The sequence below is a fragment of the Lepus europaeus genome, chromosome 6 (genome assembly GCF_033115175.1).
Source record: "Lepus europaeus isolate LE1 chromosome 6, mLepTim1.pri, whole genome shotgun sequence".
Taxonomy (NCBI): domain Eukaryota; kingdom Metazoa; phylum Chordata; class Mammalia; order Lagomorpha; family Leporidae; genus Lepus; species Lepus europaeus.
The window spans coordinates 72,461,807-72,488,411 of NC_084832.1; the positions used below are offsets into that span (position 1 = coordinate 72,461,807).

Genomic DNA, 26,605 nt, shown 5'->3' on the forward strand with positions numbered 1-26,605 from the left:
TCATTAATAAAGACAATTTGAAAGGAAGTGGCTAAATAGATCAAATTCAAATGTACTTTCAATAAAAAATAGCAAAGAAAAAGCCAAAATGAAATTATAAAATGGTATATTACAATTTGTACAGGAAGTAAATTCTAATGAGACAGATAATAGTAACTCTCATGAGATTGAATAGCCACCAAAAATTAAAAAAAAGGGGGGGGAATCTGCTATTCTCCAATGAATTATTGAGGATTAGTCACATGATACTTACTTTTAGGCCACAGCAGCAATCCACTTACAAGGCATTTATGAATATATATACCCCATTCAATATTTTAAACCATAGACTGCTTTTGTATCATTGTCCTTTTTGAATTTTAAGGAGCACCATCAACAAACTTGGATACTGGGATCTGCAGTCTGATGCTGGATCCTCAGCAAAGTTCACTGAAATTAACTATATCTGGTCCTATTCAATACTACATAAACTACTAAAGGTACCAAGTACTGTGTCCCATTTCCAACCATAAAAATATTTGGTTCAAATACATATGTGCACATTATACTTGATATACATATTCATTTCACTGTAACTAACTACTGCTAAACTTCTTAACCTTGGCTTCCTGACTATTGACATCAGTCTACTAGAACTGGTGTACTTGGCTTCATGAGTTGTAAGAGACAAGTATCAGATACCCAAACACCTTTGAGTCATCTCTACCCTCAAAATGACAACATATTCCAAAACCTCCCTAGCAAGAAAAGTATCTTCTTGCAGCTGAGCCTTACTATGACCTGATGTATGATTTTAGATTGAGCTACCCTGTAAACAATATCTGGAGATTAGATCTAAACTCAGAGATGTTGCTGATAATTTCTCTGTCAGAGAAGGGCTCAACCTCCTTTTTCCCATCAGATAAATGAGACCCCACTCAAGCCCCTGTTCACTGTACCCAATAAAGTTATATCAAAGGTGATCCTTCTAAATATCTAATATTTTACTATGCATCTACAGGTCTTCAAGGGAGAGATTCTTACATGACCTACAATAACAAGTGGGACAGCTCGATCAAAACAGAAACGCTACCCATTACTTTTCAACATAGAACTTTTATTTTTTTAACTTTCTTTGAAACCCAACCCTTACTCTCTCAAGAAATTAATTTCAAAGTACCTCCTTTGAATCAGGCAATCACTAAAATGAGTGCAGTAGACAGAAGTAAACATTTGAACCCATATATGAGCTGTATTCAAGCATTACTATTACAAAATCTACTAAAACTTAACAAAGGATTAGTCCAGCTAATACTTGATTTAATATCAGAATCACCTAAAACGCTTGTCAAAAATGTAGATTTTGGCCATCACCTCTAGAAATTCTGATAATTACTATCTCTTGGTGTCAGCCTTAAGGTAGTCTGCTCTTATTTCATAAAGGATAATTTTTTTCTTTTTTTTAATAAAATTTTATTTTGATTTCTCTTAAGAGATGATTTTTGTAAGTTCCCTTGCCCAAGTATTCAGGATAATGGCTTGTATTCCTATGGACCAAAATATGTTTTCATAGGTTATATGGGAGATGGCATTGCTATTCTCTGGCTTTTTGTGTGTCGATAAGAAGGCTATATAAATCCTTACCCATTGCCAACAGACTTGCGTTTTACTCTCTTTTCTGTGAAAAATATTTTCCTACCCAACTTGCTCATTGAAGTTGGGCTTAATTGGCCATTCTTTGGCTAACAGATTGAGAGTGAACATGGTATTAACTTAGTTGAACATAAGCTACAACTGTACTGTAATGGCTGGCACAGACTTTTAATCTTCCCTTTGTCACAAAAAGAACATATTCCAGATCAGGGCTGATCTTATAGTCTATGGCCCAGAATGAAAAGACACAGGGAGAGTGCTACATTAACTACAAAGCAAGGAAATAACTTCTTTTGTTATTTTATAAGCTACCAGATTGTGAGATGTTTTGTTATTATAGTTGTAAATAGAAATGTTGGAGAAAGTAAGCTCTACATTGACATTTTTCTCTGTTCATATAAAACAAAATCTATACAATCATATAATTGGTTGTTTAGTATACAGAATGCAAATGACTGCGCTCTCTGTCCAACTGAATAATGGTACAAACTCCATCTCTATTCTAAAGCTGGAGGACAACCTAACTGTACAATACTCACCAGCTCAATACCTTTGTCATTTAGCAGTAAGTAACCATGTAATATTCAGTAATACACTAAGACAATTTAAATGGATTACAATTCATTCCCATTATAAATTTACAAGTTCAGAAACCCTACATTTCCCAGCATATATTGTTATTGAGGCTCTTCATATTTCACGTACTTTTTATTCATAAATACACATTCCAGAATATGTCAGCAATAGCATTTCACATGTTTTTCTCCTTACTTGATAACACATGCATTCTTTGCATTTATGTGGAATTGAGCTTCGGAATTTAAGAATGTAAGAGATGTAAGAATTACCAAATCATTAACAGCCTACAAGGCACTATGTTCCTAAATAATAAGGCAGTGAATAACCACAAATGTGAAATGATAGGATTCCTCCTGTAGAAAGATAACTCTTTTATCAATTAAAACATAGGGATGAAACAAAACTACTTATCAACATCATATTAGTTGGAATACTTAATAACAGGAACTTACATTAAGGCAGTAGTGATATGGATAGAGATTAAATGGTAGTTTTGAGAAGTAAGAAGTAATATTAATAATTGATCATGACAGATGTATATGGATAATATAGAAACAACTAATATTTTAGTAACTCAAAGAGAAGAAAACAATTGGTGAGTTATCTTTGTGTCTTATTGCAAGTTATTGTAACAAGACTACATTCCTCAGTAAAATTAGAAAGTGAAAAAGCAACAGAAATTGGGTAGAGAAGGAGTTCAATGAGGGTTTATTTAGGTCATATTAAGTCTGAGATATGCTCTACATGAAACTATTATATTAGTACTGTGGATATAAGAGCCTAAATATAAAGAAGTCTAGATAAAATACTTTGGAAATCAAGTTTCAGTAGTAAGATGAACCTGGTAATTTAGTACTAACTATTAGAAATAAAGTCACAAAAATTATAAAGTTAAATTAACTAGAATCCTCTCATGATGCTTTATTAATTCTTTTCTTAAAGCTTCCATTCATTGCACATAATATTGATCACATCTTATCTCTGTGGCAAACATGAAAGAAAGCCTAAACACTTATAAGACTACTGCACTTACTTTCTGTTAGAAATACCCTAGGTTTCTGGGAAAGAATTATGAATATTCAAGAATTTGGCAATATTTTTTGTTAAGGCAAATATTTATTTTAATGTTGAAGCTCAAATAAATATATCTTCATAATTATCATATCATCAAAATGAATCAAACAAATCACCTTATTGTCTTTCAAATGCAATGTAAGGTAGTAAAATCAACAATATGAAACCTTTGCCATGAATAAATAATATCTTCCATTCTAATATGCATAATTGAAATACTGACAGAGAATGCAGAAGAGTACACTGAAAAAATTAAGGCACCAAGTACAGTGACAATGTAATGATGGATGCCAAACTTTCTGCAATGAATAATCTGTCATCACCCTTACTGTCAAAAATGTGCCCTGGATTTGGGGTGGAATGAGTTGGAAAGTCAAACATAACGCAGAAAATTTGTATTAAAGCAGTGGAAAATTTACAGAGTACAGTGAAGTCTGAAAACAAAACAGCAAGAAGTAGTATGGTATTAAAATTCACTAAAATAAAAAATTATGTAAGAATTATAATGGAAATGCAAATAACACAAAAATACTTTAAAATACAATACAGGAAAATGGCTTATTTGATAGTGAATCATAAGACAGATGTCTAGAAAAAAAATAAAATGTTCTTTCTTATTAATAGGCAACAAACTCATTAAATTGCTAGCTGTCTTATAAACTTTATTGTTAGGTTTCTTCTTTAATGACTTGATTGAATAAAAAGGTATTATCTGAAAAAGAAGAAAACACTATTTGAACATTACATTGTGACTGGGTATGATTTATATGGAATATTTAATGTATTTTTTACTCTACAAATTTATTTGCACATACATTAAATAGGTACTCTTTAATCTAGTTAAATCTCATTAAATAAATTATTCAGTTATTCTACTCTAATACCCAGGTTTCTTGCAAAGAAAAGTTCAAAGTGAATATGTATACTGAATATATGTTTCACTTTAAAAAGTTCTAATGCCAATTTATTAAGTTTTTAAAAAACAAATAAGCAAATATGAAAATTAATATAAAGGAAGTATAGTTGGATAATTCATAGCCCAATAAATATTTTAATCATTGAACCAAGTTAATATTCTATTATATATAAACACACACACACACACATACTAAAGAGCAGAAACAAACCTTATAAATAGGGACTGATTTTAATTATTTTATAATTAAAAGCAATCACATCACTTCTAAGTTAGTCCAAAAAAGGTATATAATGGAATACATAAAATTATATAATCACAGGCAGTTTTTTCTGAACTAAAACCCAGGAAATACTTGTATACTCAGACAAAGGATTTTTATGATACTTCTGAGTGTTTAGGGAACTCTATTTTAATTTAGACACTGAACTATTTCAGTCTTCCAGATAATCTTGTGGCTTTACTTATGACAACAGCAATAAATAGGAATTAACAATGATACATTTATCAAGGGGGGCTGCTTAATTATTAACAGGTCTGTAAAATTCAAGTAAATTACAAGAATAACCTTGGCTAACAGGACACTTTTAAGAAGAAATAAATAAATCGTGATGTAAGTTCACTATACAAATAAGTAAATAAGTAAGTCACAAATATTTACATTACAAGAGGACCCTGAATGTAACACGTCTGTTGAAAAAAGTACAGGATTCTCTAATTTTTTTAATTTTATATCCCATCGGTAAGTCTTTCAAACAACTTTTATTTGCATAATTAAAAACAAAAACACTACTTTTCCTAAAGATTTTTATATTTAGAATTCATCAAAATTATCAACAGAAATTACATTTTATATATAAAAATTATCACAGTTTAAAGTAACACTAAAACTTAATCTTAGTAATAAAAAAGTATACCATACAAATAGACTATCTGGTTTCCCCAAAGGAAAGTAGAATGAAAACTCATTAAGAAAACTGTATATCAGCTACTATAATAGATACTTTATTTCTGCTATCTTATTTTAATTAATATTGTAATGAAATATTTTGTTTTTGACAGGCAGAGTGGGTAGTGAGAGAGAGAGAGACAGAGAGAAAGGTCTTCCTTTTTGTCCTTGGTTCACCCTCCAATGGCCGCTGTGGCCGGCGTACCGCGCTGATCCGAAGGCGGGAGCCAGGTGCTTCTCCTGGTCTCCCATGCGGGTGCAGGGCCCAAGGACTTGGGCCATCCTCCACTGCCTTCCCGGGCCATAGCAGAGAGCTGGCCTGGAAGAGGGGCAACTGGGACAGAATCCGACACCACAACCAGGACTAGAACCCGGTGTGCAGGCACCGCAAGGCGGAGGATTAGCCTGTTAAGCCAAGGCACCGGCCGTAATGAAATAAATTTGGCAAAAGTGATTTTTAGAGTGGCTACACATGGTTTAGAATACTGAAGGTTGTGAAGTCAGGATTTCAGGATTAGAACCCTAGTCTGCCACTTAATAGTTTTTGTGATCTTGGGCAACATGATCAATTTCTTTCTTCCTCATCAACAAAATTAGATGAGATGATATAATCAAATGAGGTATTATAATTAAAAACAGTGACTAGCAAATAGTAATTATTAAACATCATGTACAACTAACATGTACCCACAGACTGATCCATCATCACTTAATGTCACAAAGAAAATAGTATAACAGGGTTTGAACTCAAAAAGACACTTTACTATTATATCCCTTTACCTCTAAAAAAAGAACTACTCTCTGCAGGAGAGACTGGGAGGAAGCACCTGGCTCCTGGCTTCAGATCAGCGCCATGCACCAGCCATAGCAGCCATTTGGGGGGGTGAACCAACGGAAGGAAGACCTTTCTCTCTGTCTCTCTCTCACTGTCTATAACTCTACCTGTTAAATAAAAAAATAAAAAATAAAACTAAAAAAAAAATAGTAAAACAACTACTTTCTCCTACGCAAGTACTAATGAGGACCCTCAGCTTCCGAGATCACACAAGATTGGGCATGTTCAAGGTAGCATGATCATAGACAAAAGCAACTACACTCTTGGTATATTTTCAATTATTTTATCTACAAAAAGTGAGCTTATACATTGTTCCAGTAAACATAAACATTTGATTTTCAAAGCAAAATTTTCCTAAATCATGCATTGGGAAATTTTTGTTTTGTTTTTTATCTCCTAAAGGATTTAATTACATGTCCTCCTAAAATATCCCAATGTAAAAAGAAAATGCTATTTTTAGTCAGGGTATGTGATCATTCAATTCACAGGAAAATGTAATGTCTATTTAATTTACTGAGTCATGTACAAAAACTACAAAAGAGGGCCGGCGCCATGGCTTAACAGGCTAATCCTTCACCTTGCGGCGCCAGCACACCGGGTTCTAGTCCCGGTTGGGGCGCCGGATTCTGTCCCAGTTGCCCCTCTTCCAGGCCAGCTCTCTGCTATGGCCCGGGAAGGCAGTGGAGGATGGCCCAAGTCCTTGGGCCCTGCACCCGCATGGGAGACCAGGAGAAGCACCTGGCTCCTGGCTTCGGATCAGCAAGATGCGCTGGCCGCAGTGGCCATTGGAGGGTGAAGCAAGGGCAAAAAGGAAGACCTTTCTCTCTGTCTCTCTCTCTCTCACTACCCACTCTGCCAATCAAAAAAAAAAAAAACAACTATAAAAGATAATACGTTATGTCAGGAGTGAAATTATGCTTCTTGAATCATCTGATATCATTTGCTCATTTTTCATCATTACATAATTATCAAAGGTCTAATGAAAAGCAATTTGTTTATTTATTGCCTTCAATACTTACTAAACTAAGTTAAAATCAATCAGTGCAATATAAAAGAATATTAATGCTCAAGAAATGACAAAATATCCAAACAGCCTTGAATATTTGAGTCATTATTCAAAGTGATCAAGAAAAAGTACAGACAAGGTGAAATCACAATTGTAACTACACATTGGCTTCCTTAACTTATTTAAAATTAAATCATTTCAAATATACTATACTCATAAATGTTTATAATAATAATATAGTAGATAAATATTATTTATCCAGCTCTACTAACATTTCTCTACTATTTCTCTACTAGGTTTGTTGCTTAATTTTTTTTTCCATGATAATAGCTAACCATATGTTAAAAGAAAAGGCAACAAATGGATGATTACTGGAGACTATGGGAACAGCTAAGTAAAAAACTCACTAAAGAAAAGTCATGCTCTGACTTGGTATTGATTTTCACACTTGAGCTAATATATCCTTGAATTGTAAGCCATTATACCTGAAAAATAGATGGTTCAAAACTAAGTTTCATCACACCTGAAATTCAAAACATAAATCCTTTTTTTATTTCTTAATCATGCAATTCTCTACTGAAAATAGTATTATTAGCAAAAGGTCATTCAAATAAAAGGTAATATGGACCTTGTTATTATATACTTCTCTACATTGATGGTATAGAATGCTTTAAATATTAAACTCTAGTGTTAGATACAGCCATGTGAGCTCAACTAGCTCATTGTCATCATAACTGAAAGAATGTATTGAATACATGCTGTGTATGATGTATACATATTTCTGCATTTAGTCTAATACTATGAGCTATTATTTTTCTAATTTTATAGTTATAGAAACTGTAGCAAAAAATAGTTTTGATGCACTCCAACTTTCACTATTAATAAACATATACTCAAGATTTGAACCCAAGTCTGTCAACTTGAAAGTACATATATATACAACTACAATACATATCCTCATAGTACAGCAAAACTAAAAAAATCCCCCTGCACAAATAAAGCCTATCTTTACAGCTCCACAACATATTAATCCTCCAATAAATTGCTTAATTATTATCCTCCTAGGTAGAGTAAAAAGAAAAAACTCATGAGGTTTAGTAAAAATAAGACTGATAAAAGAGGTAAGGCTGTATACTTCATCCTCACAATCAGCCCTTAAGGCATTCTGATCTGGCTGAAAAGCCAGGAGAGCATTTCAGGCATGGAAAGCCAAGACATTCAGGCAAAAAATGTTCTACATATGGTACCTCTGTGGGTGAGACCCTTGTGGAAGAAGCAGCTACCAAAAAAGGATGTACTTTTCTCTGAAGGGAGGAGAGAGCTTTCACTTTGCATATGGCCTTGCAGAGCTAGTAGACCCAACAGGCTTCCATAGCCAAGGCAGCCCATGTTAAGAGCGTTGGGTGATCACTGATGTCATGTGTAAGAGTGTTAATTGTTAAAAAACAAGAGTCACTGTGCACTAACTTCCCATGCAGGAAATTCTGCCCCCAAAGAGTTGTTATCATGAGATTTAACAGTAAAACTTATTCTGAAGAATCATTTCCTTTCAGTGTATTAAGTGAAGGATATTATTATGTCTCATAAGTTATAGTTATGTCTGAGCACTCGAAAAGATGTATCATTCTTGGGTTCTTCTTTAAAGATAATTAAGCTTCCAAAAGGAAAGAAGGGGGAGGAAGGAAGGAAAAGGAGTATGGGAAACAAAAAAAAAGTGAAATCACCTTCGAGAAGCAGTAACTTTGAACAGCCCTTGTCTAGACTGCTGAAGAACAGTTTTCTTAGTTTTTTCATTTTATTTTATTTTTTCTCTTTCTCTTTCTTTTTCTTTCTAAGACTAAACAGGAGGGGGAAGAGGAAGTTGTCAGAGAGTGGGTGGGAGAGTGGGTATGGCAGGAAGAATTGCTATGTTTCAAATGCATTTACAATATACATACAAATAAATTTTAAAAATAAATAAAGAGGTAAGACTATATAGAGACAGTAAAACGTTTCTTAAAAATAGACTACTTAGTAGAAGAAAGGACACATAATATAAAATGCTTCCGCTTGAAACACAGAAGACAGAGAAGTAAGTTTTAAAGCTGATTCAACTTCTATAAAAGATAACTCTAAATTACACATTTTCAGAACGTTTGTCATGTATTTATTGTGCAAATAGACATCCAAAAGATAATATACTGAATTCTGTCTGTAATTGATTCATATGTATCTATAACAATTTAAAACTGACTGAAAATAAAATGATCCACCCTATTTTAAGGTCCCAATAATTTATCTGAATTAACAGTATGGCAATTAAACTGAAAATTCTATCAAAATTTACATGACTAAAAACTTATATTCTTCAAACACAGGGAAAATTCCTATTTGACAAATTAGATTTTAAAGTTTAAAAAAATTAAAGACTGTATCACTGATGTACATATCTTTGTTTAATGGTCTCCTATAAACATTAAATAACAAAAGACTATATTATTGATACACACATACATCTACAAAAAGGTGAAACAGACCTTAGACATCAAGGCTTTGAAACAAACAAAAAGTAGTAAGAATTCAAAATAGAATGCAACTGAATTACAACATAGCTTAGAATTGGGTATGGATTATTATTATAAGGATGAGAATGTTATCTTCCTTGTCCTAAGTTTTCTATTAACTATTAACTAAGTAATATAAGTAACTACAAAAGTTGGAATTATTTTCTATAGGAAAAAATTAAAATCAATGATATAAAAGAACTAAAAACAAGTCAAGATGAAAATTTATATGCTAATTCTTCACACTGTTTTTTATCTCCTTAAAAAAAATAAAAACAATTTAAAAAACAAAATATTTTATGAATTCTAAAATGAGTTTTGAAGACAGGTAATGAAAAACAACCATGTGTCTTAGATGAATGGACTAAATAACCAGTTAAATAAGGTTTTAGCACTAAGACTGTATAATACATTTTCATGATGAAATAAATCATTGTGATAATTTTAGTTGTAGCATTCCAAGCTGTATAATTTTTCTGATATTCTCTTCATTGAGCAACAAAATCCATTTCAGGTTAAAAATGTACATACTCCTATTTCATTTTAAATTATATATGAAGTTTTTTCTCTAATTTCTTTTCACAGCACTTAGTTTTAAATTAGTGACCATAATTTCTGTTGATTTACTTAAGTGATAAAAGGGAAAACATTTTGAATTTAAACAGAGGACTAGTATTTAAAATTTGATTTTTCCACTAAGTTTATCTGCCTCCAAATTGAAATGATTTAAGAACTCATAATAAAGGCACAATCTCAAGATTCCTTTTCACTCCAAAGCTTTTTACTTTCAAAACTCCAACCTTCACACTATAATGACAGGAGCTGAATGTTGTAAATGCACAGGCCACATTTAAATTTTAACTTATAATTTACACAAGGATAGTCCCAATGTAGGAATAACATTAGACGTATGGTTTCAGTCACAAGTAATACAGATAATAAAAATGATAAAATAATGCATTATTTTTCACTGAATCTTAAATTTTTCTCATATTTTCATTCACTTTTTTATTAATCCAAAATTGGATAACTCATGAAGGATCTCATGTATTTGTAAGCAGACTAATGAAAAACTCCTGTATAACAGCTAGAATAAAAATGTTTATATATATACTCTGTTCATTCATAATACACAGTAAAAATAGCTCCTACAATTCAGTTTTAACTTCTTATACATATGATTTTAAGATATAACATTAAGTTTAATGCAAATGGTATATTTTAATAGCACTAAGGGAAACTATAAAAAGTATACATGAAATTAGCCTCATTAGATAATACTTAGTTTTTACATGAACACAGGATATGCCAAATAAGTCTTAAAACAGGAACTATATATATAAAGACTGATATCAGTTAATATTATGCTAACCTTATGATAACAGCATTATAAAATAGTATCATTCCTTAAGATATAAATCATGTAGCTCTTATTAAATACTAGTCTAGTGAATAAAATTTACCCTAGTGATTTTTCTCAGCTTGTCAGGATTTTATGGACAATCCAAACCATGAGTGTTTGGGAAGCATAAGTTCAGGGCCAATCTTTTTTTTCTCAGCTGTATATTATAATCCTTATATAATATCTTGTAAGAAATTATGTATTATATAGGAAGGCAAATCATTCATGGTTGTAAGAATCTAAGTATTAGGCTTCTTTTTACATTGAGTAAATATGTATCTGTCTTAGTTTTAAAAGAATTTTTTAGCATTTCTATTATAAAACCCAAATATTTTATTAATACAGCAATGAGTAGATCATGAATGAATCTCAGTGTGTCAAAAATATCATCAACTATACATTCAGACAAAACTTACCAGACAGTTGTTTCCACTTGACTGTCATTGAGCTGCCGATTGTCCAGTTGGGCAAAAAGTGGAAAAAGGACTTGAATCCCTCCAATTGAATGAATGGCACTATGAATTGAATGTGTTACTATAGCTTTCACATCCTATATTTTTAAAAACAAAGATGTTTATTAAATTTCTATAGCATAATTTTCATCATTATTTCCTTGTTCCAATATCTTTAAAACTAAATTAAACACAGTTTGAGATTTCAAAAACTCTCATTACACAATCTTTGATATACATATAAAATGAAAAATTACAGTATACTGGTTAATCAATTTTAAGTGGAAATCTTAGATGTTCACACTAAAATATGAAGCTGAAATCAAAATTTTTCATTAGGATATGAAATATTATTAACAGATTTAAAGACAGGTAATTTTTATGTTTGAGAGTAATACATTCTTAAAGCTTAGTTTAATTTTATATGTAAATTTGTTCAGCTAATCAACAGGTATTATTTCAAAGACACAGAACAAGCAAAGTAAGAGATATGATAGATATCTAGTATCTTGTAAGTAGACAAGGCTAAGGTAAAGTATATTGCCCTCAAAAAAGGCAGAAGGCAAAAGCTCCATTTTAAGAACTGGAACTAACCAAACAAAAGCAAGTGCAGATTTATAAAAAAGCAATGTTTAAGGTATAAAATCAAAATATTGTTAATGCTGATAAGAACAACAAAACTAAGCTATTATTCACCAACCTGGAGCATTAGAGCATGTGGGGAATGAACAAAAATTGAAGCATTTTCCTTTGGTGATGATTCCAGGCATAGTTGCGCATCAGTGGCCTTAGCGTTATATGTAAATGCAATGCTACTTGCAAGTTTTCCATCATATAAAACCTGTTTATGATGTTCTGCCAAATGAATGTCACTCTCAGATTTAAATTTGAAGGTACTCTGAAAAGATAAAAGTAAACTTCTTTTAAAGGTAACATAATAAACTCAAGTTATAAAGCACAGTAATTTACAATAAACAGTTTTTGTGTCCTCCATGTCAGTGGTGTTATTTTGTTATTCTCACTCCAGTTCTATGAGAATTAAACTTTACTTTGCTAATGAAGATATTCATATGCTCGTATTCTCATTTTTATTTTTGATTATTTAAAATAATTTCACTAAATATAAAAAGCCAGATTTTATTATAGACCAAATTATGCTTTTTCATAGCATTAATTTAATTTTCCTGTTAACACACTGAAATGACATAGCAAATTAGTTATATAGAAAAATGTCATTCGAGACTTTGAAAAATGTACATAAGCAAAAATAATTATATATTTACTAAAAAGTATATCAACATATTGAGTACTAGTGCTACTCAACAACATCACAATATCCATGTTCAATGCATAAGATAATTAAAACATGTTATTTATATGAAAATGTTGCCAGCTGTAAAAAGAAAGGTATTGTTAGAAGCAGTTAAAATTACTCTGTAAGTATGAATCTGTCATTGATAAATATTATTAAACCTTTGCAATAATCATTTTATCACTATCACTATTCTTTGCAACTTATTAACTATAAAATTCAACATTATAATAATTAAAATTTAGAAGGCAGGGAGCCAGGACATAATTTCAATCTTCTGATTTACAGTCACTATCCAATGGATTGATAATGAAGTCATCAAAACTATAATCCTAACTTTGTCATTAATTATCTTAGGAAATCATCTAACTGGTGGGGTTCTAATTTCCCTACTGTCATGTTATAATAACATTAAACAAAATGTTCTAAACTTAAGTACTTATGGGAGGCAAGTAGATATGCATATAAAGTAAGTGGGTCAAGTGGGGATTTCCTCAACGTAGACAACGTATATCTTATTCAAAGTGGCCCCAAGCATTCATCAGTTATCGTAAAATGTTGCCAGTTCTTAATATTCTTAAGAGAAACATGAAATCTGGAATAAAGTTGCTTAATTTTTAATTTAATTCAAAAATGTTAAACACTATGCAGACCTAATACATCAAATCAAAATTTGTTAAGTTTTCTACTTCTGGACTAATCTCTATAGTCTAACTCAAACCTGGATGCCAACTGTTAATGATCAGGCATGTGGCAAGCTAAAAGCAGCATAAATAATTAAAAATTTGTATTTTTTAGGCTATGGTGGTATTTTTTTACAAGCCAGTATGTTTAGTTTTTTCTTTTTTTCTCTTTTCAAAATTTATAGAAAGAGAACAGATTTCATGTAATTCATGTATTCAATTTTAAGCCCACAATGATACTTCCCATCCCCTACCACTCCCTCCCTTTCTTTTTCTTTTTAATTTTTGCAATAAAACACTTTCAATCTATTTGACAGTCACAGGCATAATCCTCCACTAAATAAAGAATTGAAAAGTAGAAAGACCACTGTTCAGCAGCAATATAGATAAGGACTAAAAAATAATCAAATCCCAGGATGTCAATTTCACTCATAGACATTTTTGTTCTCTACATATTACCTACATATCAAAGAAAGTATGATATTTGGCTTTTTGGGTCTGGCTTATTTCACTAAGTATAGTCATCTCCAGTTTTAACCACTTTACTGCAAAAGACAGGATTTCATTCTTTTTATAACCTAATAGTATTCCATTATGTATATGTACCACATTTTCCTTTTTTTCCTCTCAAATGGAAAGAAAACTTTTAATATTAAAATATCTTTTGGTTTTCAAACACTTTTTAATTTTTTTATTTACATAAAGGCAACAAATTTTATACATACAGTTTTAAGAGCATAGTGATAGTTATAACTCCACCCTTTTTCCTTACCTCCCTCTCACTGCCCCCTCTTTCCTTTCTTAAGCTTTACAATGACATATTTTAAATTTATTTCATAATCACAAGCTTAAATCTCTGTTAAATAAAGAATTCAACAAGTACTAAGTAGAAAAAGCACTGTTCCTCAAAGGTATAGAAATGACCTATAAACAATAATCAAATCTCAAAATGTCAACTTTGCTCATATACATTGTATTTTTTTGTATTCTGCATATTAGCTACTACAAATCAGGGAAAATATTATATTTTTCTTCCTGGGATCAGCTAAGCATAATGTTCTCCAACTGCATCCATTTTGTTGCAAAAGAAAGGATTCCATTCTTTTTTAAATTGAGTAGTAGTCCATCTTGTATATGTACAAGTTCTTTATTCAGTCATCAGTTGATGGACATTCGTGTTGATGCCATAGCTTAGCTATTCTGAGTTGAGCTGCCATAAACATGGGAGTACAGATAACTGCTTCATATACCAATTTCAATTCTTTTGGGTAAATTCCCAGGATTGGAATGGCTGGTCATGTGGCAGATATCTAGTCATCATTTGATGGATATCTGGGTTCATTCGTATCTTATTTATTGTGAACTGATATGCTATAAACATGGAGGTGTGGATAATTCTTTCATATGCTGATTTATTTACTTTGAGTAAATTCCCAGAGATGGGAAGGCTAGGTCATATGGTAGACAAATAAACAAAATCACACTACTTGGATCAGACCGTTTGTTCCCCACTCAACTATCTCACTGCTCAAAGTTTCAAGATTTTATAACTCACAAAATAATGCTTCAGAAGCTAGTAGTAATAGTTGATTTAAAAAATGTCATGGTTTAAAATACTCGATTTCATCCCTAATGCACTGAAAAATAGCAATAATTGATTAGCAAATTGGAAATAATTGTTTTAAAAACAATGTTTGTTTGTTTTTTTTTGCTTTCATGATTTCATGTAGTCTTTATTCATAAAGTTACAAGTACCTTATAAGAAAATATTACACATGAAACATGTTTCTAAGGGGTAAATTATTCTGATCCCTCTAGTTTTTTTTTTTTTTTTTTTTAAAACATTCTTTTTCAGCACTGTCTTACTTAGGGGAGGAAAATATTTTGTTTCCTAATTATAGACTTTACTTATTAACAATTTTAAATTACAGGTATTTTCTGACAACTACAAAAAGTTCATTTAAATATTATTTAATTATAAATCAAATATAAATAGACCCACTATGAGGTCTTATGCAAGACTCATTATCAACTCAACAGATATTAATTCTTCCTAGCTGAGTGCATATAAAGAATTACTCATAAAGTTTACCAAAACAATGAAGTACTAATGACCTCAACATGCTAAATAGCTATCACTAATAATGAACCACACTTAAATACTTGTTTGTAGAATTATTTGAAAGACAGAGACAAACACAGCTGGGCACATCGAGTTCCTTTTCACTGGTTCACTTCCCAAAATACCCACAATAGACAGCAAAGAATGGAGGCCAAACAACAGTAACCCAATTACTTGAGACACTGGCATGAAAAAGTAGAATTAGAAGATGTAACCAGCAATTGAACCTGGGTGTTCAGATGTGGGTCTCAGGGTCCCTATCTGGCACCTGAACAGCCACACCAAATGCCCATCTCTGAACCACTTTAAATTTTAAAATATATCTTTTTTTAGTATTTTGTAAAATTTACCTAAAGGGAACAAATTTCATATATTTTATATACACAGTTTTAAGAGCATGATACTTTCTATTGAACCTACCCTCCCTCACTCTCATCCTCTCTCTTCCTTTTCTAATTTTTCTTTTAAAAATATAACTTAAATACAAGCTACACAGAAAATAACATGGCAAACTAGATTACCTGCTTTCTTGAAACTATACTGAAAGTAAATCTTCTATATAAGATTAAAACATAATTGTAACATAAATTTCCATTTCAAGAACTCTCCAGATCTGTACTTAAATAATTTTAAAGAACGTCCTTATATTTTATAAAACATAGTTAGTTTTAGTCTAAATTCTCTAGAAAATTAAACATTTAAATAAATGAATTACAAAAATTATCTACAAGGGCAAAACATAATATTCATTAATGTTAAATATGTTCTCTGTTGGTCAGCACCGCAGCACACTAGGCTAATCCTTTGCCTGCGGCGCCAGCACTCCAGGTTCTAGTCCCGGTTGGGGCACCGGATTCTGTCCCGGTTGCTCCTCTTCCAGTCCAGCTCTCTGCTGTGGCCCGGGAAGGCAGTGGAGGATGGCCCAAGTGCTTGAGCCCTGCACCCCCATGGGAGACCAGAAGAAGCACCTGGCTCCTGGTTTCGGATCAGCGCAGCACTGGCCGTAGCGGCCATTTGGGGGGTTAACCAACGGAAAAGGAAGACCTTTCTCTCTCTCTCTCTCTCTCTCACTGTCTAACTCTGCCTGTCAAAAAACAAAATGTTCTCTGTCATACATTATCCTCAAGTTGTTTATTAATGTATCAGAGTAAGAAAGCATCAAGTAATATACTATCTAATGCCAGTGAGCTGTCATATATGCCTTTTTAATGTAGACCAATGAAACATTGCTTGGCAGAGAAAATATGCATTTAACACAAACAGTAAAATAAACTTAACAAAGGACTAGCTAAAAATTGCCTTTAGGACTACACACTATTATATCTACAATTTTGAAAAATTAAAATCTGAAATTCTTTTCAAAGATGTAGATATTTCAAGGTCTTAGCTTATAACCAGAATTCATGTCAGAAACAATCACATTTAATTGGTGCCCATAACTGCACATTTCTCACAGTTTACCATGCTTATAAAATATTTAGAATTTCCATTGGAACTTCAAGATTGGTTTAGAAACTTCAAATTGTCTATAAATATCTTATACTTCTAAACTTGTGACATTGTACCTATTCACAAGCTTTCAAGAGTAAGACTGGTATAATCATTTATGTTGTCATTATAAATGTTGAAACCTCAAGTGAGAGTTGCTAAATGAACAATTTCCCTAAGTTATATCACTTTGCAAAATCTATAGGACCAGGGAAAAAGAAAATCATACCACAGGGTAAGATCTTATCTGAGTAGGGATGAGTGGAACTACAAAAATAGCTAGGTAAAGTTTATTTTGTAAAAAGTAATTTATGAATTTTCTACATATGAATCATAATTATGTATACTGTATGCCATGTGCTATTAATTTTAGTGATATTTCATATCAGTTTTCAAAAGTATTACATACACTAATCCTCCTTAAAATAAAGACTAACTGAATATTAACTCAGAAGTTTCAAATGGATACCTCAAGTAAGTTATTTGAAAAGAAAAGACATCACGAGTTTGGGAACTGCATCTCATATCAGAGCGCACAGATTGAGTCCTGACTACACTACTTCTAATCTAGCTTCCTGTTAATATGCATCTTGGGAGGCAACAGATAATGCTATGTCCATGCTACCAGCATAGAAGGCAGGGATTACGTTTTGGGATACTGGCTTTAGTCTCTCTCTTGCACCCACCTGGGAGACCTGGAAGAAGCTCCTGGCTTCTGGCTTCAGATTGGCGCAGCTCCGGCCATTGAGGCCATTTGGGCAGTGAACCAATGTACGGAAGACCTTTCTTTCTGTTTCTCCCTCTCACTGTCTGTAACTCTACCTCTCAAATAAAATCTTTTAAAAAATTGTATTAATATAAAGAAAACAGATTACATGTCTTTCATAAGTACAATTCTAACAAGATAACCATATTACTCTCCTTTCCTTTTGTAATATGAAAAGGTGGCTAGCATTGTGGAGTTGTGGGTTAAAGCAATGTTATGACACCACTACCGCATTTGAGCACCAGTTCAAGTACTGACTATTCCACTTCCAATCCAGCTCCCTGCTAATGTCCCTGGGAAAAGTATTAGAGGGTCCAAGTACCTGGGCCCCTGCAAGCCACATGGAAGACAAAGATGGAGTCCCAGGTTCTTGGCTTTGGCCTTGCACAGCCCTGGTCATTGAGGTCAGCTGGGGAGTGAACCAGCAGATGGAAGATCTCTCTTTTTTTGTCTTACTTTCTGTAACTCTGCCTTTCAAATAAATAAAATAAACCATTTAAAAAAAGAAATAAGATAAAAACATGCTAGTCTAATTTTTATGGACCTGTATCTGGAGTATGTACAGACAAAGTAAGCACATTTTTCAGTAATGGTACACTACTGGAATCTCAGTGGAACTTCAAGTCAGCTTAGAAATTTCAAATTGAGTCTAACCTACTGTTATATACCACTCCTGTAGTGTGTAAATTAGCCTGAGTGTCTCCCAATGGCCCAAGGGTTAAAAACTTGCTCCCCAAAGTCTTATATTAATAAAATGAAGAGGATGGGAATTTTAGCCAATACTGAGTCAAGTATTACACTAAGTGCTTTACAAACCTTAATTCAGAAATAAGTAGTTTTATACATGCTTAAAAATACTATTGGGAAAGACAGGTGATTTGTTTTTCAAAAGAAAACTCTTAATGTGAAGTGATTTGGGTTTCTCATTTGTATAATGCTTTCAACAACTACTTAAAAGAAAATACAATTCAGTACCTAAAGTATCACAATATGATAAAGATCTTCTACCAAGAATTTGCTGATTCACTTGATTTTTTTTAAAGGCAGAGTTAGAGAGAAAGACAGAGAGAAAGGTCTTCCTTATCCGTTGGTTCACCCCACAAATGACCGCTACGGCCAGCCTCCTCCTGGACTGGAAGAGGAGCAACCAGGACAGAATACAGCACCCCAACCGGGACTAGAACCTGGGGTGCCGGCGCCGCAGGTGGAGGATTAGCCAAGTGAGCCACGGTGCAGGCCTGCTGATTCACTTATAACTAACCATAAATTGGCTACCATAGTTTAGTCACTACAATAAATATATATGTAGCTACAAAGATATACATGATTTGCTCATGAAGATAAAAACATCTTCTGCTATGACAGACAATGTTAAAAATTTAGCTTTCAACTTTCTTTTGGGTGATATTGAATTATACAGACACTTCACACTTCTCCAAGTAGCTCATGGAAAATGTGTATTACTAAAAAAGTATGCATGGATTTCAAAAACATTTTACACCAAAATAATTACTTTCGAATTCTGTTTCTCTATGAACTCTCTGAAGTGCCTGTGTATATGTGTGAGCGTGTGTGTGTGTGTGTGCTTAATTCAGGTCAGAAGTTTATTTCACAAGACTTGTGGTATGGTGTGTTTTGTTCGGTGCTCCCTGATTCCGTGGTCAGGGTCATTGTTGCAAGATCCCTATTCACACTGAGGACTGCATAGATGATTTGTGTGGTTCTTGTAGCAGCATGGATAAAAACTGAATACACTGGGGCTTGTGCCCAGGCATTGGTCTCCTTTGAGGAGAGGAGATGAGACTGAGATTATGCCAATAGAGCAGAATAAAACTTCTCTCTTAAAAAAAAATAAAAAACAAAAACAAAAATAAAAGAGGAGGAGGAGATTTACCATGCCCAACTTGGGTATCATCCTGGAGCAATAAACAAAAGCTCTCTGAACCAGCTCAGTCCTCTCAGTATTCACTGAGAGAGCAGACACTCCAATAAGCCCAGAGGCATAGACAAAAGATAAAAGCCATGATGGGGGAAAAAAAAAAGAAAGAAAAATGTTCACAAATCCCTAATAACAAATGGAGCAATTCAATAAACAAGAATAAAAAAGACAATACGATGCCCGAAAAGAACACAACACTTCAACACTAGAATGTGAAGATGAGATGACAAAATGCCAGAAACAAAATTAAAAAAATGTAGGATTACTTCTAAGTAATCAGAAGCAAATTCATGAACTAAAGAAATCTGTACCTGACATAAATGAAAAATTTTCCCACTAAATTGAGATTTTAAAGAGAATCAAAATGAAATATTAGAAATGAAAAATCAATACAGCAAATAAAAAATATAGTGGAAAGCTTTAAAAACAGATTCAATGAGTCAGAAGAAAGAATTTCTGAGTTTGAAGACAAATCTCTGGAAATTACACAGTCAGACTCCCCCCCCCCCCAAAAAAAAAAAAAGAGGAAATTAGAAAACTAAAAACAGTGTCAGAGATTTATGGCTTACTATCAAACCACCCACCATACAGATCTTAGGAGTTCCTGAAGGCATGCAAAGACAGAATGGATTAGAAGGCCTTTTTAGTGAAATGATTACAGAAAACTTTCCCAATTTGGAGAAAGAAAGGGACATTCAAGTACAGGAAGCACACAGAACTAACAGACATGACCAAAAAGATCTTCACCATGACACATTGTAGTCAAACTCTCCACAGCAAAACATAAAGAAAAGATTCTAAAATGTGTATGAGAGAAACACCAGATTACTTTCAGAGGATCTCCAATTAGACCCACAACTGACTTCTCATAGAAATCCTACAGGCTAGGGGAGAATAGAAATATATATTCCAAGTCTTAAGAGAAAAAAAACCTGTCAACCCAGAAAATTGTAACCAGCAAAACTCTCATTTATGAGTGAAAGTGAAATAAAGACCTTTCATAACAGAAATTGAAAGAATTTGTCACCACTCATCCAGCCTTACAAAAGATGCTTAAGGATGTGCTACACACAAAAACACAGAAACACGGTCATCACTATTAAACAAGGTGAAGGCAGAAAATCTCCCAGTAAAAGTACAAAGGAAATCCAAAATAAACAATAGGAATATTTATGGAAAACTGGCAGGGCCAAGTCGTTACATATGAACGTTACCTTGAACGTAAATGGCCTCCATTCTCCAGTTAAAAGCTACAAAATGGCAGAATGGATTAAAAAACAAAACCCATCTATTTGCTGCCTACAAGAAACATATCTCACCAACAAAGATACATGAAGACTGTAAGTGAAAGGATGGAAAACAGATATTCCATGCCAAAAGAAACCAAAAAAGAGCTGGCATAGCCATCCTAATATCATTTAAAACAGACTTTAACACAAAAACAGGCTTTAACAGAAAAGAGAAAGAAAAGCACCAACAAAATACTAGCCAACTGAATCCAGCAATACATCAGAAAGATCATCTACGTGGACGAAGTGGGATTTATCCTTGGTATGCAGAGATCGATCAACATTCACAAATCAATCAATGTGATACAGCACATTATCAAATTGAAGAACAAAAGCCATATGGTTATCTCAATAGATGCAGAGAAATCATTTGATAAAATACAAAACCCTTTTCATGATTAAAACTCTAAGTAAATTGGGTACAGAAGGAACATTCCTCAATCTAATCAAGGCAATTTATGAAAAAGCCACAGCCAGTGTGCTATCGAATGGCAAATGTGTAAGCATTCCCATAGAGATCTAGAACCAGAAAAGGATGCCACTCTCACCTGGAAGTTTTAGCCAGAGCCATTAGTCAAGAAATAGAAATCAAGGGGATGCAATTGGTAAGGAGGAAATCAAACTATCCCTATTTGCAGATGACATGATTTTATACACACGGGATCCAAAAGACTACATTAAGAGACTATTGGAACTCATAAAAGAGTTTGGTAAAGTAGCAGGATATAAAATTAACATTAGCCTTTGTATACAAAGACAATGCAATGGCTGAGAAAGAACTTCTACAATCAATCCATTCACAATAGCTACCAAAAAAAATCAAATATCTTGGAATAAATTTAACCAAGAATGTTCAAAGATTTCTATGATGAAAATTTCAAAACATTGAATAAATAGAAGACACAAAAAATGGAAAATCTTCCATGTTCATGGATTGCAAGAATCAATATCATCAAGATGTCCATACTACTGAAAGCAATTTACAGATTCAATGCACTACCAATCAAAATATCAAGGACATTCTACTCAGATATAGAAAAAATGCTGAAATTCATATGAAATCACAGGAGACCCTCAAATAGCTAAAGCAATATTATGCAACTAAAACAAAGCTGAAGGCATCACAATACTAGATTTCCAGACATTATACATGGCAGTTATAATCAAAACAGTCAACTACTGGTATAAAAACAGATGGATAGAGCAATGGAACAAAGAAGAAATATCAGAAATCAATCCATGCAAAAATCCACTTGAAATGGAGTAAAGACCTAAATCTATGATCTGATAACATCAAATTATTAGAAAACTCTGGGGAAACCCTGCAAGGCATTGGCATAGGCAAAGACTTTTTGGAAAGGACCCCAGAAGCACAGGCAATCAAACCAAAATTCACAAATGTGATTACATCAAATTGAGAAGTTTTTGCACTGCAAAAGAAGGACAGCAAAGTGAAGAGGTAACTGACAAAATGGGATAAATTACTTGTAAACTGTGCAAATGATAAAGGATTAGTAATCAGAATATATAGAGAGATCAAGAAATTCAATAACTATGAAACAAACAGCCCATTTAAGAAATGGAAAAAGGACTTAAACAGGTATTTATACAAAGAGGAAATCCAAATAGCTATTAGACACATGAAAAAAATGTTCAAGATCACTAGCCATCAGGGAAATGCAAATCAAAACCACAAGGAGGTTTCACCTCACCACCCTCTCTCTAAGCATAGTTTTCCTACAGAAATCAACAAACAACAAATCCTGGTGAGGATGTGGGGAAAAAGGTACCCTAATCCGCTGTTGTTGGGAATGTAAACTGGTACAGCCATTGTGGAAGACAGTATGAAGATATCTCAGAAATCTGAATATAGACCTACCAAATGACCAGCCACCCCCTTCCTGGGAATTTACCCAAAGGAAATGAATTCAGCATAAGAAAAAGTTATCAGCACATGCATGTTTACTGCAACTCAATTCACAATAGCTGAGATATGGAATCAATCTAAATGCCTGTCAACTGAAGACTGGATAAAGAAATTATGGGACATGTACACCATGGAACAGTACATGTCAGTAAGAAAAAAAATGAAATCCTGTCATTTGCAACAAAATGGATGAAACTGGAAAACATCATACTTAGTGAAATAAGCCAATACCAAAAGAACAAATACCATGTGTTCTCGACCTGATCTGTGATAACTAATAGAGCACCTAAAAGATAATCTATAGAAGTGAAATTAACACTTCAAGATGCAATGACTTTGAACAACCCTTGTCTCAACTGTTGAGGAACAGTATTTTTTGTTTTTTGTTTTTTTTTTTCTTTATACAATTTACTGAACACTTTACTTACTATAAAGTTAATTGTATGAGTATAAAGGTAATTCAAAATAAAAAAAAAATTAGTCTTCAGGGGCTGGCACTGTGGCAAAGCAGGTAAAGCCACTGCCTTCGAAGCTGGTATACCATATGGGCACTGGTTTGAGTCCTGACTGCCATTTCTGAGCTGGCTCCCTGCAGGTATACCTGGGAAAGCAGCAAATCGCCAAACTGCTTGGACCCCTGCACCCATGTGGGAAACCAGAGGAAGCTCCTGGCTCCTGATTTCCACCTGGCCTAGCCCTGGCCATTGCAATTATTTGGGGAAATGAACCAACAGATGAAGGATTTCTCTGTCTCCCTCCACCTCTCTCTGTAACTCTGCCTTTTAAATCAAATGACATAAATGACATAAATATTTATAAAATCACTGCTATAGTTTCTAAACACTTAAAAAATTAGTCCTCAATATTTTGTTGATTTTAACATTTTTGTTGTTATTGATGGGGAAAGTAATATTATCACTTTGATGACTAACAACTCATAATTAACTTATTTCTAGAATTAGTCATTTGAAATAAAATACTACACAATGTATTGTGAGATAACTATTATTAGCTTTTCCATGTATACATTTTACCACTGTTGAAATGTTTATACATTTCACTGTCTAGAACAGAACGTTTATTTTCATTTTGTTCATACTGCTTGCATTGTAATTAAAAAGCTTTAATGTATTATCCTGAGCTCTTAAAATTTTTTTGTGGAAATGCAATACAAGATGTCTAGTAAAACCTATCCTGATTTGGAAAAAAATAGCCTTACTATTTTCTGCTCCATGAGACAAAAACATTAATGCCCTCCTTTGATTTTAGTTTTAAAAAATTTATAACTATAACTTAAATAACTATAAGCATTTAATCAATTAAATGAACTAAATAAGTTCCCTATCTTTTCACTATTTGTGGTATCTGAGATTTTCTAAACCTTTAATATATATATATATATATATAACATATTTGCAAATAAATATACATATATGTTGTATTTTTTATTTTTAGGAATTCCAGAAAAAAAATTATTAGATACAATGTTAAGCTTAACACAAGGATAAGAATAAAGAGTGACTACAAATAGTCATTAGGATCTTTCTAGGGTGACAAATGTATACTAAACTTGGATTGCAGAGATGGTTGCACAACTCTAATTTTGCCAAAGTAAATGATTCGTACATCTAAAATGAGTGAATTATACAATAAATTTCACATTAATAAAGCTGACATTTTAAAAGAAAAAAAAAGGTATGAATATATTTCATACTAGCTATATTCAAAAGAGTAGTATATTGAGCCACTTTTTTTTTAGTTTTTTATTTTTTTTAACTTTTATTTAATAAATATAAATTTCCAAAGTACAACTTCTGGATTATAGTGGCTTTTCCCCCACATAACCTCCCTCCCACACACAAACTATCCCATCTCTCGCTCCCTCTCCCATCCCATTCTTCATCAAGATTCATTTTCAATTATCTTTATATACAGAAGATCAATTTAGTATATATTAAGTAAAGATTTCAACAGTTTGCACCCACACAGAAACACAAAGTATAAAGTATTATTTGACTACTATTCATACCGTTAATTCACATAGGATAACACATTAAGGACAGAGATCCTACATGGGGAGTAAGTGCACAGTGACTCCTGTTGTTGATTTGACAATTGACACCCTTGTTTATGGCGTCAGTAATCACCCTAGGCTCTTGTCATGAGCTGCCAAGGCTATGGAAGCCTCTTGAATTTGCCAACTCCAATCTTATTTAGACAGGGCCATAGTCAAAGTGGAAGTTCTCTCCTCCCTTCAGAGAAAGGTACCTCCTTCTTTGATGGCCCGTTCTTTCCACTGGGATCTCACTCACAGAGATCTTTCATCTAGGTTTGTTTTTTTTGTGTGTGTGTGTGTGTGTGTTTCCACAGTGTCTTGGCTTTCAATGCCTGAAATACACTCATGGGCTTTTTATTAGCAAGATCCAAATGCCTTAAAGACTGATTCTGAGTTGTGCCACATTTTTAACGTAGATCATTCTGGTACAGTACTTTAATACAGAATATTTTATGTAATAAGAACACAACAGTCATTCTTTGAAGAATATATCGGGGATGCATTGTGGCATGGAGGGTAAAAGTGCTGCCTGTGACAACAGCATCCCTGTTTCAAATCCTGGCTACTCCAGTCCTGATTCAGCTCCCTGCTATTAGCCTGGGAAAAGCAGCAGAAGATGGCCCAAGTATTTGGGCCCCTGACATCCACATGGGAGACCTGGAAGAAGCTCCTAGCTGCTGGCATCAGCCTAGCTCAGCCCTGTCCATTGTGGCCATCTGGGGAGTAAACCAGCAAATCGAATATTTCAATTGATATCTCTCCCTCCTTTCCTCCCTATCTCTTTGTGTGTGTCTCTCTCTGTGTGTGTGTGGGTAGGTGTTTGTCTCTGTAATTCGTTCAAAAAATAAATAAATAAATCTTTAATTTTAAAAAAGAAGATATGGAACAACTACCAGAAAAAAATATATATTCAGGTTCATCAAACATGTCTCAATGAACTTTAAACAAATGTAATTAGGGGCCAGAGTTGTGGCATAGCTAGTAAAGCCACCAACTGCAGTGCCGACATCCCATATGGGTGCTGCTTTGAGTCCCAGCTGTTCCTCTTCTGATCTCGCTCTCTGCTATGGGCTGGGAAAGCAGTGGAAGATGGCCCAACTCCATGGAGACCCAGAAGTTTCTGGTTTCTGGCTTCGGATCGGCCCAGCTACGGCCATTGTGACCAGTTGGGGAGTGAACCAGCCAATGGAAGACCTCTCTCTCTGCCTCAGCCTCTGCCTGTAATTCTGCCTTTCAAATAAATAAATCTTTAAAAAGAATTGAAATAAAGATTGAAATCATATAAATGAAATGTACACATTTCTTGAAAAATAAAGTGATAAAAAATTTAACATATAATGTGAGAAGCCAGAGCCACGCCATGACAGGCTTCTCACAAGAAAAGGAACTGGCTAGGCCCAGGATGCACCAGGTACAAGAAGATGAAAACTGACATGGGGCAGTCCTTGGTCCCACAGGACCAGGTTGGGGCTACCAGTAAGGTGGGCTGTCCTTGGTCCGGCAGGGCCAGGGGAAAGAAGGAATGGGGACATAATACTTGTTTGCCCAGGGACTGTAAAAACCCTGGAAACAAAGAGAAGGGGGTCTTGGTCTCCCAGCACTGCTTTGCACAGGAGGCCAGGGCCCCAGCATGCT

The 26,605-nt window shown here is 33.5% G+C and overlaps 1 protein-coding gene across 5 annotated transcripts in view; it reads right to left on the reverse strand.

The window, feature by feature from the left end:
• Positions 1 to 26,605, reverse strand: part of NBEA (neurobeachin) — a 731,002-nt gene that overhangs the window by 581,538 nt on the left and 122,859 nt on the right. For all 5 annotated transcript variants that reach the window (XM_062194378.1, XM_062194375.1, XM_062194377.1 and 2 more), the window contains exons 9-10: positions 12,089 to 12,286; positions 11,353 to 11,486 (exon numbers count right to left, since the gene is read on the reverse strand). In XM_062194378.1, the coding sequence (XP_062050362.1) occupies positions 11,353 to 11,486; positions 12,089 to 12,286 (332 nt within the window). The remainder of the gene's footprint in view (positions 1 to 11,352; positions 11,487 to 12,088; positions 12,287 to 26,605) is intronic.